Source organism: Trichoderma gamsii, assembly GCF_001481775.2.
Source record: "Trichoderma gamsii strain T6085 chromosome Unknown Scaffold_7.2, whole genome shotgun sequence".
Lineage (NCBI taxonomy): Eukaryota > Fungi > Ascomycota > Sordariomycetes > Hypocreales > Hypocreaceae > Trichoderma > Trichoderma gamsii.
Genome location: NW_020171344.1, coordinates 334,522 through 347,279, shown reverse-complemented (window position 1 = coordinate 347,279; position 12,758 = coordinate 334,522). Strand labels below are relative to the sequence as shown.

The window sequence follows — 12,758 nt, the reverse complement described above, 5'->3', positions numbered from 1 at the left end:
ACGATGAAACCAAGTGTAGACGCCTTGCATGTCATTCAAGGACCTTCGAAACATGGATAGCTACAAGAGATATTGTTCCTTTCTTACGATACAATTCATATACGCATTTGTGTTCTCAAGAATACCGCTCGATCAATATAGCTTCTTTTATTTGAACTCGGCATTTGAGCTCTTCACCGCTGACGATAGATCTATCGCGATACGTGAACCATGGCACCGGTGCATTATCTGTTGCACATACCGTTGCCTTACACAGACATTCGGGAAACAGAATTGGGAATAATCGAATGCTCAGTTGTAAAAATGGGTTTCCCATTAACGGGATAGCGGTTGTTTCTATGAGGCCGCCGACTAAGTAGTGTTCTTTTTACCTAGTAAGTATGGTATGTTGGTAGTTACCTTGGCACCTAAGGTATATAATATAAAAAAAAGTACTAAAGTTATCATTTATATGCATAATCTTCTAAACCTAAACTCCTCATGATTCAAGATTTCTCCAAATTTCTGTTGTTGTTTTATTACTCTTACGTTACATGAATTCTTTTGCTGCAAAACTTCAGCTCAAGTGTGCATAGCAATGAACTCATCCATGGAAGTAGCCATGTTACTTTTTTCCGAATGTAATCAAGATCATCACTACATCATAACCTAAACATGAGAACAACCGTTGAGATGTTGTTCAGGACTACGTTACACGGTATGCTCGTTGAATCTTTCTTCATTCCTTTGACATTCTATCGACAGGGTAAGTGGGCGCACTTGTAGAGCTTCAATTCCTTGTGACAGAGCTTGAGAGCCTAAAGGCCCCGCCATCCGTGAAACGGCACGCTAAGCCCCGCTAGCGATCGCTGTCAGCTCACCTCCAGCTCTCACAGCTCTTAGCGAACGACGGTTGAACCAGACAAAACTGCACCAATTGCTGCTCTGCTTGATGCTGACTTGCATGCACCACGATAAAAAGCTGCACCATGGCAGAGCAGAGGCAGCCAGCAGTGCCATTTGACAGCCCACACCTCTCGATTGGGCCAATGTGCTTCGCCTCACGCTGACTGACACGGGCTCCACTCTCAATTGAAGGATCACAGCCCCCGAGACCCGCACCATCGAGACTCGGCCGCGGTCGCTACGGCACGGCGTGAAAGCCCTGGAGCTCCCTGGACTGTCATTTGGCGTCCATTACAGACCAGGTAGTACTGAAATAGGTGCTCGTACGTCATCTGCCCGGCTCTCTCTTCCATCCATCCACCACAATCCAGACAGCGTCAGCAGCCAACCGTCTTGCATCTCACTAACCCGTCCCAAGCTCCTCTTCTTGGGCTGCTGGCTCCCTTGCTGTTGCCTGCCTGTATCCTTCGACGTTCCATCACCACCTCAGCTCTCCAAGATACCCTGACTCTACCGCCATCCCGGCGAAGCCATCCATCACCACCATGGAGAACATCGGTGGCACCATCAAGCGCCGTTCCACAGAGGCATGGAACGCCGCGCAGAGCAACATGCCCTCTATGCCGGCCATGCCCTCAATGCCTGCTCTGCCCTCGCTACCGGCGCTGCCCGTCATGCGGCAGTTCACACTAGATGCCTTCCGGAGACAGCCCAACCAGGAGGGCATGAGAGGCACCTGGGAGCGCATCGATCTCCCTCCCGTGCCTCGCTCCTCGCATTCTCTTGACATCATCTCGGGCTGCGCTTACATCTTTGGTGGCGAAGTCACTCCCCGCGAACCCGTTGATAATGATATGCTCGTCATCCGCCTTCCCTTCAGTAGCGCCGGCGCCGACTACTTTAAGATCAAAGCGAAGCCAGACACAACCATCCCCGCGCCGACGTCAATTCAGGACAAGGGTAAAAAGGGCAAATCAGATGATGATGTTGTTGAGAGCCCCAAGGCCAAGGCCAAGGCTGAAGACCTTGGCGAGGAAGTCCCAGAAGAAGACGAGAGTGACAGTGGTGAAAGCCGCAACACGGAGCAGACTGATGAGACCAAGAGCGACACCAAAGCGGCATCTGTTGACAAGGGCAAGGGACGAGCTGCACAAGATCTCGGTGACGTCCCCCCACCACGAATTGGGCATGCAACTGCCGTCATTGGCTCGCGGATATTCGTCTTCGGCGGCTACGCTGGACAGGACATGAGGCCCCTTGATGAAAATGGCCGAGTATGGATCTTTGACACTCGCACCCGTCTCTGGACCTACCTCGACCCTGTCCCTGCTGTCAAGGGCGGATCAATCATCCCGCACCCAGCGCCACGAAGCTATCACTGTGCTACGGCGACAGACCGACCCCGCGACTTTGCCCCTCCCCCGCGAACCCAGGCTCAGAGCTGGCAGGAGTGGGCGCTTGGTGATACCTCCAAGACGGGCATCCCGCAGGACCCCATTGTCGGCCACGTCGCCGAAAACGCGAGTGATGAGGAGACTGATGGTTATGGTACCTTTTTCGTGCACGCCGGTATTAATGCCAGTGGCGATCGCACCAGCGACCTCTGGGCTTTTGACGTCCACTCGCGCACTTGGACTGAGCTGCCCGCGGCACCGGGCCCTTCTCGCTCGGGCACATCAATCTGCATCAGCAAGAGCCGAATTTTCCGTTTCGGTGGATTCGATGGGCAGAGGGAGATTGGAGGCCAGGTCGATTTCCTGAACCTTGAAGTGGAAATTTTTGATGACCGGGTTACTCGTGGCGAGGTGTCGGTTCGGGCACGTGGCGGATGGCAATCCATATACGAAAACGCACCAGAAGCTTCGTCGAAAGACATTACTTTTGAGAATAACCAGATATGGCCTGGACCGCGAAGCGTGTCTTCTCTCGAGGCCATCACCATTGGTGGTGGTACCGAGTATCTCGTCCTGACTATGGGTGAGGCAACCTCAAGCTCGGAAAGCCATACCGGCATTGGCAAGTCCCACAATGACGTGTGGGTGTTCCAAGTACCGCCGGTGGGCATGACTGCTGCGAGCATTACGGCAGCCATGTTCCAGGCTGTGGGACGCAAGACTGGCGAAGGCAAGTGGACAAAGGTGACCATGGGCCCTTATGACGAGGAAGTTTTGGAAATGCCGCGGGGCCGGGGCTGGTTGGCGAGTGCGCCCATGTCTGATCTGGAAGAAACTGGAATTGTGATTTGGGGTGGAACGGATGATAACAATAGGAGACGTGGAGAGGGATGGATCTTGAGGCTTGTTTAAACCATTTCCTCTTGTTGTTGAATTGTTCCTTTTGGATATGTTTGGATATGAGTAAAGATTGCGAAACAAAAACTTGGGCATTTGTAGCCTTGAAATAAGCGTCTTGGATTACATGTTTTCCCAAGAAAAATAAATAGCGAATGCCAACGTTTCTCGTTTAAGAGGATACACCTGCATTACTGAATTCGCTTCCCTTGTACACGCCCACCATTTGCACAATGTTCTATACTTTTCTTTTTTTTGTCTTCTTGGCATTCAACATGGCGTTATGTACATTTAAAAACCCGCCTACCACCACCTCTTATACCTTCCTCCCTCAAATCTTTAAATAAGTAGTAGTTTTACAAATCCGACCTCGTCTTCTCCGTTCCCCACGGCTCTGCTGTCAGGTTCGTCAGGCCAGCGCTGTTCTCGCACGACTCTCTGGAGGAAAGGGGACCCGCGACGGGGGCCTTCTTGCTGCTGGTGGTGCTGGCGCCGGTAGCCTTGAGGTCCTCGAGCAGCTTGACGACGGTCTCCGGGGTGAGGTCCTCGTAGTAGTCGTCGTTGATCTGAATCATGGGGGCGTTGACGCAGGCGCCGAGGCACTCGACCTCGATGAAGGTGAAGAGGCCGTCCTTTGTCGTCTCGCCCTGGTTGATGCCGAGGTGGTTCTTGATGGCCTTGACGATGACGTCGGAGCCGCAGCCGCCGAGCTGGCAGGGGGTCTGTAGAAATGGAGGGGTTAGTGGTATGTTTCTTCTTACTTTTTTTTTTTCTTTATCTAAAGTAGGCCTCGTTTCTCTTGGTTTGTAGTAGCAATATGGTTATGAGATTGGAATATTTCAAGCGTACCGTTGTGCAGGCCTGGACAAAGAATTTGCCGACGGGAGTGCGGTTGTACATGGTGTAGAAGGAGGCGACCTCATAGACTCGCATGGGGGGCATCTCGAGCAGGCGGGCGACCTCGTTCATGACGCTGATGCTGGTGAAGCCGTGCTGGCGCTGGCCGAGGTCCAGCAGGGGCATGACGGCGGCCTTTTTGTACTGGGCGGGGTATCGCTTGAGGATCTCGGCGATGAGCTTCTCGTTCTGGGCGTTGAACTTGAAGGGGATGTCGGGGTTGTTGTCGGGTGTGTTTCGGTGCTGCAGGCAAATTGAAGTCAGCGTTGGACTTGAACAAGGATTTTTTTCTGTTGGTGCATTGGGAGAGCTATCCGGTTCCGTTGTGAAGTACAGAAGCACCACCATGGCAGGATGTGCGAATTGTCATAACGGAAATCGACCGCCTTGGAGTGGTGGCTTTTCTACTTACCACCTGGAGGGTATCGCTGGGCCGGCTGGCTGTGATGGAGAATGCGCGGATCTGAGGACGGGCAACGCGCGAGGCGCAGCGGACGCCGGAGCGGAGGAGAAAGGGAGTGATTTTGCTCGCCATTGTGAAGAAGAGAATTGACAGCGTTGCGCGGGCGGCGGCGGGCGGAGGAGGAGGAGAGGCTGCGCGGGTTGGTTGGTGGCAGATTTGAAGCTTTGAAATGGCATATAGCGTTCGGGAGTTGGAGCGTCCAATGCGATTGGAGCTTGCTTGTAAAATGGGCGATGGTGATTGGCTGGGACGGCTGAAGTCCGGGAGGTGGGATGATTGTGTATATTTCCCTCATTGCTGGAAACACTGCCGATTTCATTCTTGACTACCTCGAATACAAATAAATATTATTCTGGTTCATTGATTTGACAATTGACTCTCCTCAATATTTGTATATGTATTCTTCTTTTGCTCTCTTATCAGAGGCCTAATTGCCAGCTTATGATGTGCAAATTTTCTCCGGGTCCTGTAATTCACTACGAGCGAGTAAGGCTACAAGCTAATTGAGTGCAATATATCCTTTAACGATGAAGTTCCATCTTTCTCAATTCTATTCAATATATAAATCTCAATTAAAATCTAGCTGAAAAATGCTCAAATTCGTCATTAACAATGGCTATCAATTCCTCGCTATGGTCCGAATGTCTGCCCCTTTTGGACTGTCTTATATGTACAGCTGTCCCAGTCGCAAGTATCCTGTTGAAACGCCATTAGCTGATGCTTCACATTCATCAATCGGTGGGAGATGACTCACTTGATATACGGTCGTCCCCCACCAAGAGAACTTATCGGATGCTCCTGTGTAGAATATGGCGAAAAAGATGATGATGCCTGCAATGGCCGTGGCACAGTCCAGCGCTGAGCTGAGCACGAAGTTGTATCGGCGCCACCAGCCTCTGCTATTCTTCTTGATCCAGAGGCCAAAGACCAAGCCAACAATGACCCAGCTGCCGTAATTGGTCCCAGAGGCGGGAGGGATGTAGTTCAGCCCACCAAGAAAGAGGGGAACGTGAATCTTTTCCAGCCACCGCTGCTTCGGCCATGCTTTCTTCATGGCGTAGACGATGATGGGCAATATAGCCCCCACCAGAAAGAACCACAGTAGACCACGATATAGAGTCCCGTCAGCGAAGAATCGGCGAGGCCCCAAAGCGCCCCAGACCATGCTGGTGTTGAAGTGAGTTCGTGAATAGGGGCATGTAAAACCGTTCTTTGCAGTCAGGGAACAAATGTTGGGGACGTGGCCCAGCGCCCAGTTGAGAACGGCGACTTGGCCCATGGTTCCCATGATGAGGCCTACGATTTGGACGACGAATAAGTGTCTCGGTGAGATCTTCATGTAGAATTAGAGTTATGCTAGGTGCAGTCGATGGATATGAGCGATGTCAACTTACGTTACAGTATATTCCGAGCTTGAGATCTTGGGCGAACGCGAGGGCCTTGATGCCGGAAATGTAGCCCAGGTCAAAGAACCAGATGTTGGCGAGGACCTTGCCTTCCCATACATAGCCGGCGATTATACGGCAAAAGATGTCAATTTGGACTCTCATGTTGGTCGTGGCATAGACCCAAGATAGCTAATAGAGGCAACATCGTTACCATCACTATTCAGATTGTAAGCAAAAAGGATGCGCTTACCGGAAGATAAAAGACTGCAGACACAAACATGGCAAAGATGACTCCGTACCAGCGCAGCTGCACAGGATAGAATTCACAGGCATAGATGCCGAGCCCCATGGATACGAGAAGCGCAATTGCGTACCACCATATGGGAACATTGCTGTACTGGGGCTGAAGGCTTGGTCTGGCATCCTTTTTGCGTCCAAACAGCGTGGAAAACTGAGATTCTCGGAACACCTTTGCGATTTCGTGTCGTTTCTCGAGGAACATCCAGACAAATAGCGATGAGATGCAAGCGAAGCATAGACCAAAAGAATTGAGAGCGTAAGTGACTGGAAGATAAATCTATGTAATTGTTAATGAAGGGCTGAGGATGAGGAGCGAAGAATCTTCTTTTTCTTTTCGTACATGTGAGTATTCTTCATATTTTTCAGGTTCAAAAACGAAGCCGTCTTTTTTGTTGATGACACGGCTGACGTTGTATGCTAAGCCCCTATTATCGAAGATGGAGTTGCTCTGGATAGGAAGATATGCTGAAAGCCAAGTATTCGTGTAGTATATCGCAGGAGTGACGATGTAGATCCAGAAGACGACGGACGCAAGAGTGTTGAGGATGGCCCACGTTGGGACAATGAGGGGGCTGCCAATGTACGAAATCTGCGACCCTTTTATGTATGTGAGCTGTCTTTGCATGGGCATATCAAGTAAATGTTGTTGCTCACAGTCAAAGGTGAATGGCAAAAGGCCAATGCCGCTCTTCATGCCAAAAAGCTGGTTCACTACCGGGTTGCGAGGCGCTGTCCAGCATACCCAGGTGAAGTAACTCAGTGCCGGGAAGATGAAGTCGGGGAACCAGTACCAGATAAATGCAGCCGAGAAGGCAATCAGAAAGAATTTGTAACGAGAAGATCTCCATTTGGCCCTGGATGCTTTGTTTAGAAGGAATGCTTGCGCAATGAATTGTATAAGAGACTCACTCGGTCTCATCCTCTTTGCCTGCGGGATGCAAAGCTGCATTTAACGCCGTGTTGGCAAGCACGCCGGGCCATACCAAACTCTTTGGCTCGACGACAAGCGATCGGCCAAAGCCAGCGAGGGAGAATCCAAAGAGAATTGTGGCAAGCGTAATGGTGATTTCGAAGCCCCAGTCGGTGTCGGCACCGTAGAATACGCGCTGCTCGGTTAAGACGTCGGCACTTAGACGGGTCAGGTAGCTTAGGTTGGCTAGGATGTATATGAGGATGTTTTCCTGCAACATAATTTGATTAGATTTTATTTCATACTCTTGCCTGAATTTGGCTCAATACATACTTTGTAGTTGAATGGGCCAGGATTGAGGCTGTGGCGAACCCCAAAAAGAGTCACGCCCCAATCTGGGACGATAACCTCCCAAGCTTTACCTATTGGATATGCCAGAAACTGGATGGCAGACTGGGACAAAGTGACGGATGGGAACCGGAAAGTGTATAGCGTGTTAACGCCGCTGCCTATGAGACAGAATCCAATGCCAATCACCCACATGCGGAGAGTGAGGCATGGCAGAGTAGGATCATCGGCCCTGAGTCCGACACCAGCGGCCAAGAGGACCTCTTCTGTCGGCGTTCTAGATATCCTCTGGAGGAGAGTCCGTTATTACGAGAAATCAGCTGAAGATATTGATGATAGGAATTGTATACCTGATGGTCGCTTGTCCTCGGAGATGCTGGACCTTTTGCTCTGACCAATCTCTCCAACCTCAGCAGCCTCTGGCGTCTTAGACTCCATCTTAGACCTGGAGATGGCAAAGGAGCCAAAAGACCATGTGTAAAGATTATCAGATCAGATAAGATTAGATGAGAACTCTGGGAAATCTGATTATATATGAGTGACTGGCATACGGGATATGTCGGCCATCTTGATCGGAGCATGAGGCCATTCTAACATGGTGTAAGACCCACGCTCAGCCCTAGTAGCCGGCCTGGATTGAGCCGCTCAAACGACCGCCCAGAAGTTGAGCCGATTGTTATTACGATGAGATTGATAATAGCGCTACATGAGAAAATTTTGATGGTCTTACGATCCGGTTTACCTTTGCGTTCGCTGTTGAAGCACCCCCCGGTGGAAAATCTACTGGTAGAGGGGATACCCTCCTCGAGATAAATACATGTATCTATTCGAAACCTCTCGATGCACATTTTTCCGAAATAAATTGCCGTTCTACAGTTCGCCTGAAGGTTTATATCAACCCAACTCATTGCTCTTAGTTCAACCTTCCGCAATACCCGGCCCTTTTCGATATTGGGTACCCAAGTATGTAGTGTATAGCGTCAAAGAGCCACTTATAAGAAAACAAAGTGCCCAGCCGGAGACCAGATTTCGCCTCCGGAGTTCAATAGCACCAGTATTTTTTTTTCCATCACGGCTAGACTGCTGGCCCGTCGGGCAAGTCAATGGCGGCTGTGCAAAAGTTCAGAAGAGACCATTGATGGAGTTTGACTCCGTAAAGTGGACTCTTTGAGGGCTGGAGACGCCGTGCCGAGTACCGTCTTGTCCATTTGGTGGCGCGCGATGCCGAGTTTGGGGCGACGGGGGGAAGATATAGAGGGCATCCATTGGCTGGATTAGCTATAGATTTTGATTTGATTGAATCGTGTCTTGTTTCCATGGATCCGGGCGGCTGAAGTTTGATTGATTGATTAGTGAATCCTATCTTATCAATCAGGCCGATCTCTTGTGCCCGAGATTCAGTGGCTCGAGTCCGCTGTGGAGCCGCAGAGTCACTCGTCCTGCTATGTCAGTAAGCCGCCGACGCCTTACATACCTAGCTCACTACCTGTACAAAAGACAACTCTTCTCCTCTACACACGGTCTGTGTGAATTGTAACAGATATTATAGAGATCAGTTTAACTATGAGATTAAGATGTGGCTGCCTAACGATCCATGCCGCATCGAGGTACATGGCGCATGTATCGTCGCAGCACTAAAGCCAAGCACGGCTTTTTTGAATCCTTCTCGGCACTACTTACACGTACTAAAGCATCTCCTCCATTGATTCCGGCATGATCCAACATATTCACCGCCTCTACTCGGGAGGATAGGAGGAAACTGGGAAACTGGGGAACTGGGAAACGCAGCAGAAACACAGCAGAAACACAGCTGTGCTCTTTACAAAACTCGCAGTCTCTCGATCTGCCCAAGATGCTGTCTCGACAGATGCTGGGGCTGCTCTCGACGCTCTGGTTGATCGCCGCAACCAAGACTCCAGACGTGGCGACGTCCGAGGCCGGAAATCCGTTTGTCGACGGCTGGTATGCCGACCCGGACACGCAGTTCTACAATGGCGCGTACTGGGTGTATCCGACCTCATCGCTGCCCTACGACGACCAGACCTACCTGGACGCCTTCTCATCAGACGATCTGGTGCACTGGACCAAGCACTCATCAATCCTGACAATCGCCGACTTTCCCTGGGCTCATCGGGCTGTCTGGGCCCCGGCGCCCATTGAACGCAACGGCACATACTATCTCTACTTTGGCGCCAACGACATCCAGACAGACTCGGAGCTGGGCGGCATCGGCGTTGGCGTGGCAGACAAGCCAGAGGGCCCGTACACAGATCCGCTGGGCAAGCCGCTGATTGGCGCGTATCACAATGGCGCCCAGCCAATTGATCAGGATGTCTTCATCGACGATGATGGACAGGCCTACATCTACTACGGCGGACACTCTCATGCCAACGTGGCCAAGTTGAACGATGACATGATAAGCCTGGGTACCTTGGACGATGGGACCACGTTCAAGGAGATCACGCCAGAGAACTACGTTGAAGGGCCGCAGATGCTCAAGCGGAACGGCGTGTACTATCTCTTCTGGAGTGAAGGCGGCTGGACCGGGCCAGACTATGCGGTTTCATACGGCATGAGCAGCTCGCCGCTGGGGCCCTTTGATCGCATCGCCAAGATATTGCAGCAAGATGAGGCGGTTGCTACGGGCTCCGGCCATAATGCCGTGATTCAAGTACCTAACACAGACATCTACTTCATTCTGTACCACCGCCATCCGCTGGGCTCTACGGACGGGAATGACCGGCACTTGGCCTATGACCGCCTCTACTTCAACGAGGATGGTACCATTCAGACAGTCAAGATGCTGGTTCATGACAACTTTGAGGATGGCAACACGATTGGCTGGCAAACATACGGAGGTAGTTGGAGCGCCAATACAAACGCTCTTCGAGCAAGTGCTTCATCGAGCAGCAACGCCCTCCTCAACACCAACTTTACCGATTTCACCTATGAGGCCGATATAAAACTATTGTCGCGTGGCGGCAGCCATTCTGACGGCAATGCAGGCGTAATCTTTCGAGTATCAGGGACCTCCAACGACACGACCACCTTCCAAGGCTACTACGCTGGCATCAGCACCACCGGCACTCTCTTCCTTAGTCGAAGCAATGGATCGCAGTCCACCACGCTGGCAAGCACAAAGGCTGACGTCAAGCCGGCACAGAAATACCGACTGAAGATCATGGCAAATGGAAGTTCCATAGGCGTGTCCATTGATGGCAAAACGCCCGCTGTTATCAGTGTGACGGACACTGCTTATGGAAGTGGACAGGATGGCGTAAGGGTCTTCAAGGCGGAGGCTGAATTTGATAACGTCAACATTACTCGCCTCACCTCCAATTAAGTATGTAGATAGTGGCCATGATCGTAAATCTTGTTGTTTACGGTATTACATACCTCGTTTGTTCATGTTACTATGTTGTGCTTGTCTGTGAGATTGATCTAATCTTGGCGCCTGGATTATAATATTGACTGCTGACACGCACGTCAAGGCGCGACAGAAAACCAAGTTGCAGTGTCAGCGATCTTCTTACGACGTTGTCGATCCAGCAACGGTCCTCGCAGCCATTTTGCGACCTGCCAGGAATGGAATCTTGTGCAGATCTTTCATGGCGCAACGCTTATGTCGATCAAGCTTTTTGCGGGAAAAGCGAGTGGACGGGAAAAAATAAGCCGCGTCGCAGAAGACGTCGAGAAGAGCAGCAGCATCCCTACATACCTACTTATACCTATGCTAATGAACGCGGCTCTATCTATGACTTTGAAGAGAGATTGCTTCTAGAACTCCTTTTAAATATGCTAATATTATTCAATAGTCTATCACAATTCATTTTCTTGCAGTAGACAACTGCCGTCAGCGCCCGGCAAAGCCGCAAACCAAAGACTTGGACAAAAAGCACGGAGCACCAGAACAATCAATTTACACCGAGTGCAGATCCATAATTGATGTCGATCAGCACCAAATCTCAAACAGAAAATGGATCCAGAGGACATGATACAGAAATTACTATCGTGCGCGAGGCAAATAGAAGCAAGTGACGAATATTCCATCAAATGTTTAGTATACGATTGACAGTTTTCTCGAAATAGATGAATGAGAATGGATGCATCTAAGACGGATAACTAGAAATAGCAGCAGCCTCACCCATTTCTAGCGATGATATACCAGCCTCACGTCTTCACTGCCCCCTTACATGACGAGCCTACCATCCAAACGCGGCAATGATCTTCAGGTCCCCCCCCGTCTCTCGACAATTCCAGGCCTGTCAGACTTTGAGATAGCAACTTCTGCATTGGCCCTTAATCGCTGATCTCTTGCTGCTGCGGGCTTGAATGGTGTCCAGCGGTTTAGATTAGATGTGATGGACCTGGCTAAGAGCTGTGATTACTACGTGCGACATGGGGGTGGATGCTTTGATGATACTCCATAGTGATGGGAAACGGCAAAGATGGGCAAGAGGGATAATGGAGACGAGATAGTTGATTCAAGCGAGCAAGCGCGATATATAAGATGGCCCTTGAGGAACTGCAAAAGGAGAAGAAGCATCAGCATCTCTTTTTGTTTCCTACTACTCTTCAAAGCGTCTCACACTCCTTAAGACAAGTTCAACTTACATACTATTTCTCTTCATAAATACATTTTATATCAATTACATACCATCAACATGCGTTCTTCCGCCATCATCGCCGCCGTCGCCACCCTCGCTGGCCTCACTTCCGCCTCGGCCCTCCCCAAGTTCGACAAGCACGCCGCTCACATTGCGTACACTTATCCCAACGGCACCTTTACCAAGCCCTTTGACGTGGCTACCAATGGACAAGCCCAGAAGTTTTGTATGTCAAGTCCACGCTCGAAGTGATACATATATATATACTCTAGGTATAGGCGACTAACGACTTACTCACAGCCTCCAACAACATCGTCGTCTCCGACGTCTTCGTCTCTCCCCCCTTCGACGGCCGCCGCTACGTCCTCACTCAGTGCTCCTTCCAAGCTCCTTCCAACAAGAGCCTTGGGGCGGTTAGCATTCGCAAGCCCACCACGGTGCCTGTGAACCCTCCTGCTGCTATTGGCTATGTGACTTGCAAGTCCAACTAAAGACGGGAATGCGGTATGACTGTTGAGGAGAGGGGATATCTTCTTTGTAATACTGTTGCTTTGATTTGAGAGTGGTTTCTTGTTCTCTTGGCTTTTTGGAGGGGATCTTTGACGGAGGCGTCGTATATAACGATATATACGTGAACATGCATGCTGATTCTACATACCTATCATTTGG

The 12,758-nt window shown here is 50.4% G+C and overlaps 4 protein-coding genes across 4 annotated transcripts; 3 read left to right on the top strand and 1 right to left on the bottom strand.

Moving 5' to 3' along the window:
- Positions 1 to 1,430: 1,430 nt before the first annotated feature.
- TGAM01_v202767 (hypothetical protein) lies at positions 1,431 to 3,191 on the top strand (the record flags this gene model as incomplete). Its single annotated transcript, XM_018802224.1, has 1 exon — positions 1,431 to 3,191. The coding sequence occupies one exon, from the start codon at positions 1,431 to 1,433 to the stop codon at positions 3,189 to 3,191; it is 1,761 nt and encodes a 586-aa protein (XP_018664580.1).
- A 341-nt stretch (positions 3,192 to 3,532) lies between these two features.
- Positions 3,533 to 4,608, bottom strand: TGAM01_v202766 (NADH dehydrogenase flavoprotein 2; the record flags this gene model as incomplete). The annotated part of the gene is made up of 3 exons (XM_018802223.1): positions 3,533 to 3,898; positions 4,026 to 4,316; positions 4,486 to 4,608. 3 exons carry the CDS (start codon positions 4,606 to 4,608, stop codon positions 3,533 to 3,535), a joined length of 780 nt encoding a protein of 259 aa, XP_018664579.1.
- A 4,726-nt stretch (positions 4,609 to 9,334) lies between these two features.
- Positions 9,335 to 10,825, top strand: TGAM01_v202765 (endo-1,4-beta-xylanase D precursor; the record flags this gene model as incomplete). The annotated part of the gene is made up of 1 exon (XM_018802221.1): positions 9,335 to 10,825. One exon carries the CDS (start codon positions 9,335 to 9,337, stop codon positions 10,823 to 10,825), a length of 1,491 nt encoding a protein of 496 aa, XP_018664577.1.
- A 1,321-nt stretch (positions 10,826 to 12,146) lies between these two features.
- On the top strand, positions 12,147 to 12,580 carry TGAM01_v202764 (hypothetical protein; the record flags this gene model as incomplete). The annotated part of the gene is made up of 2 exons (XM_018802220.1): positions 12,147 to 12,315; positions 12,390 to 12,580. The coding sequence occupies 2 exons, from the start codon at positions 12,147 to 12,149 to the stop codon at positions 12,578 to 12,580; spliced, it is 360 nt and encodes a 119-aa protein (XP_018664576.1).
- Positions 12,581 to 12,758: the final 178 nt, after the last annotated feature.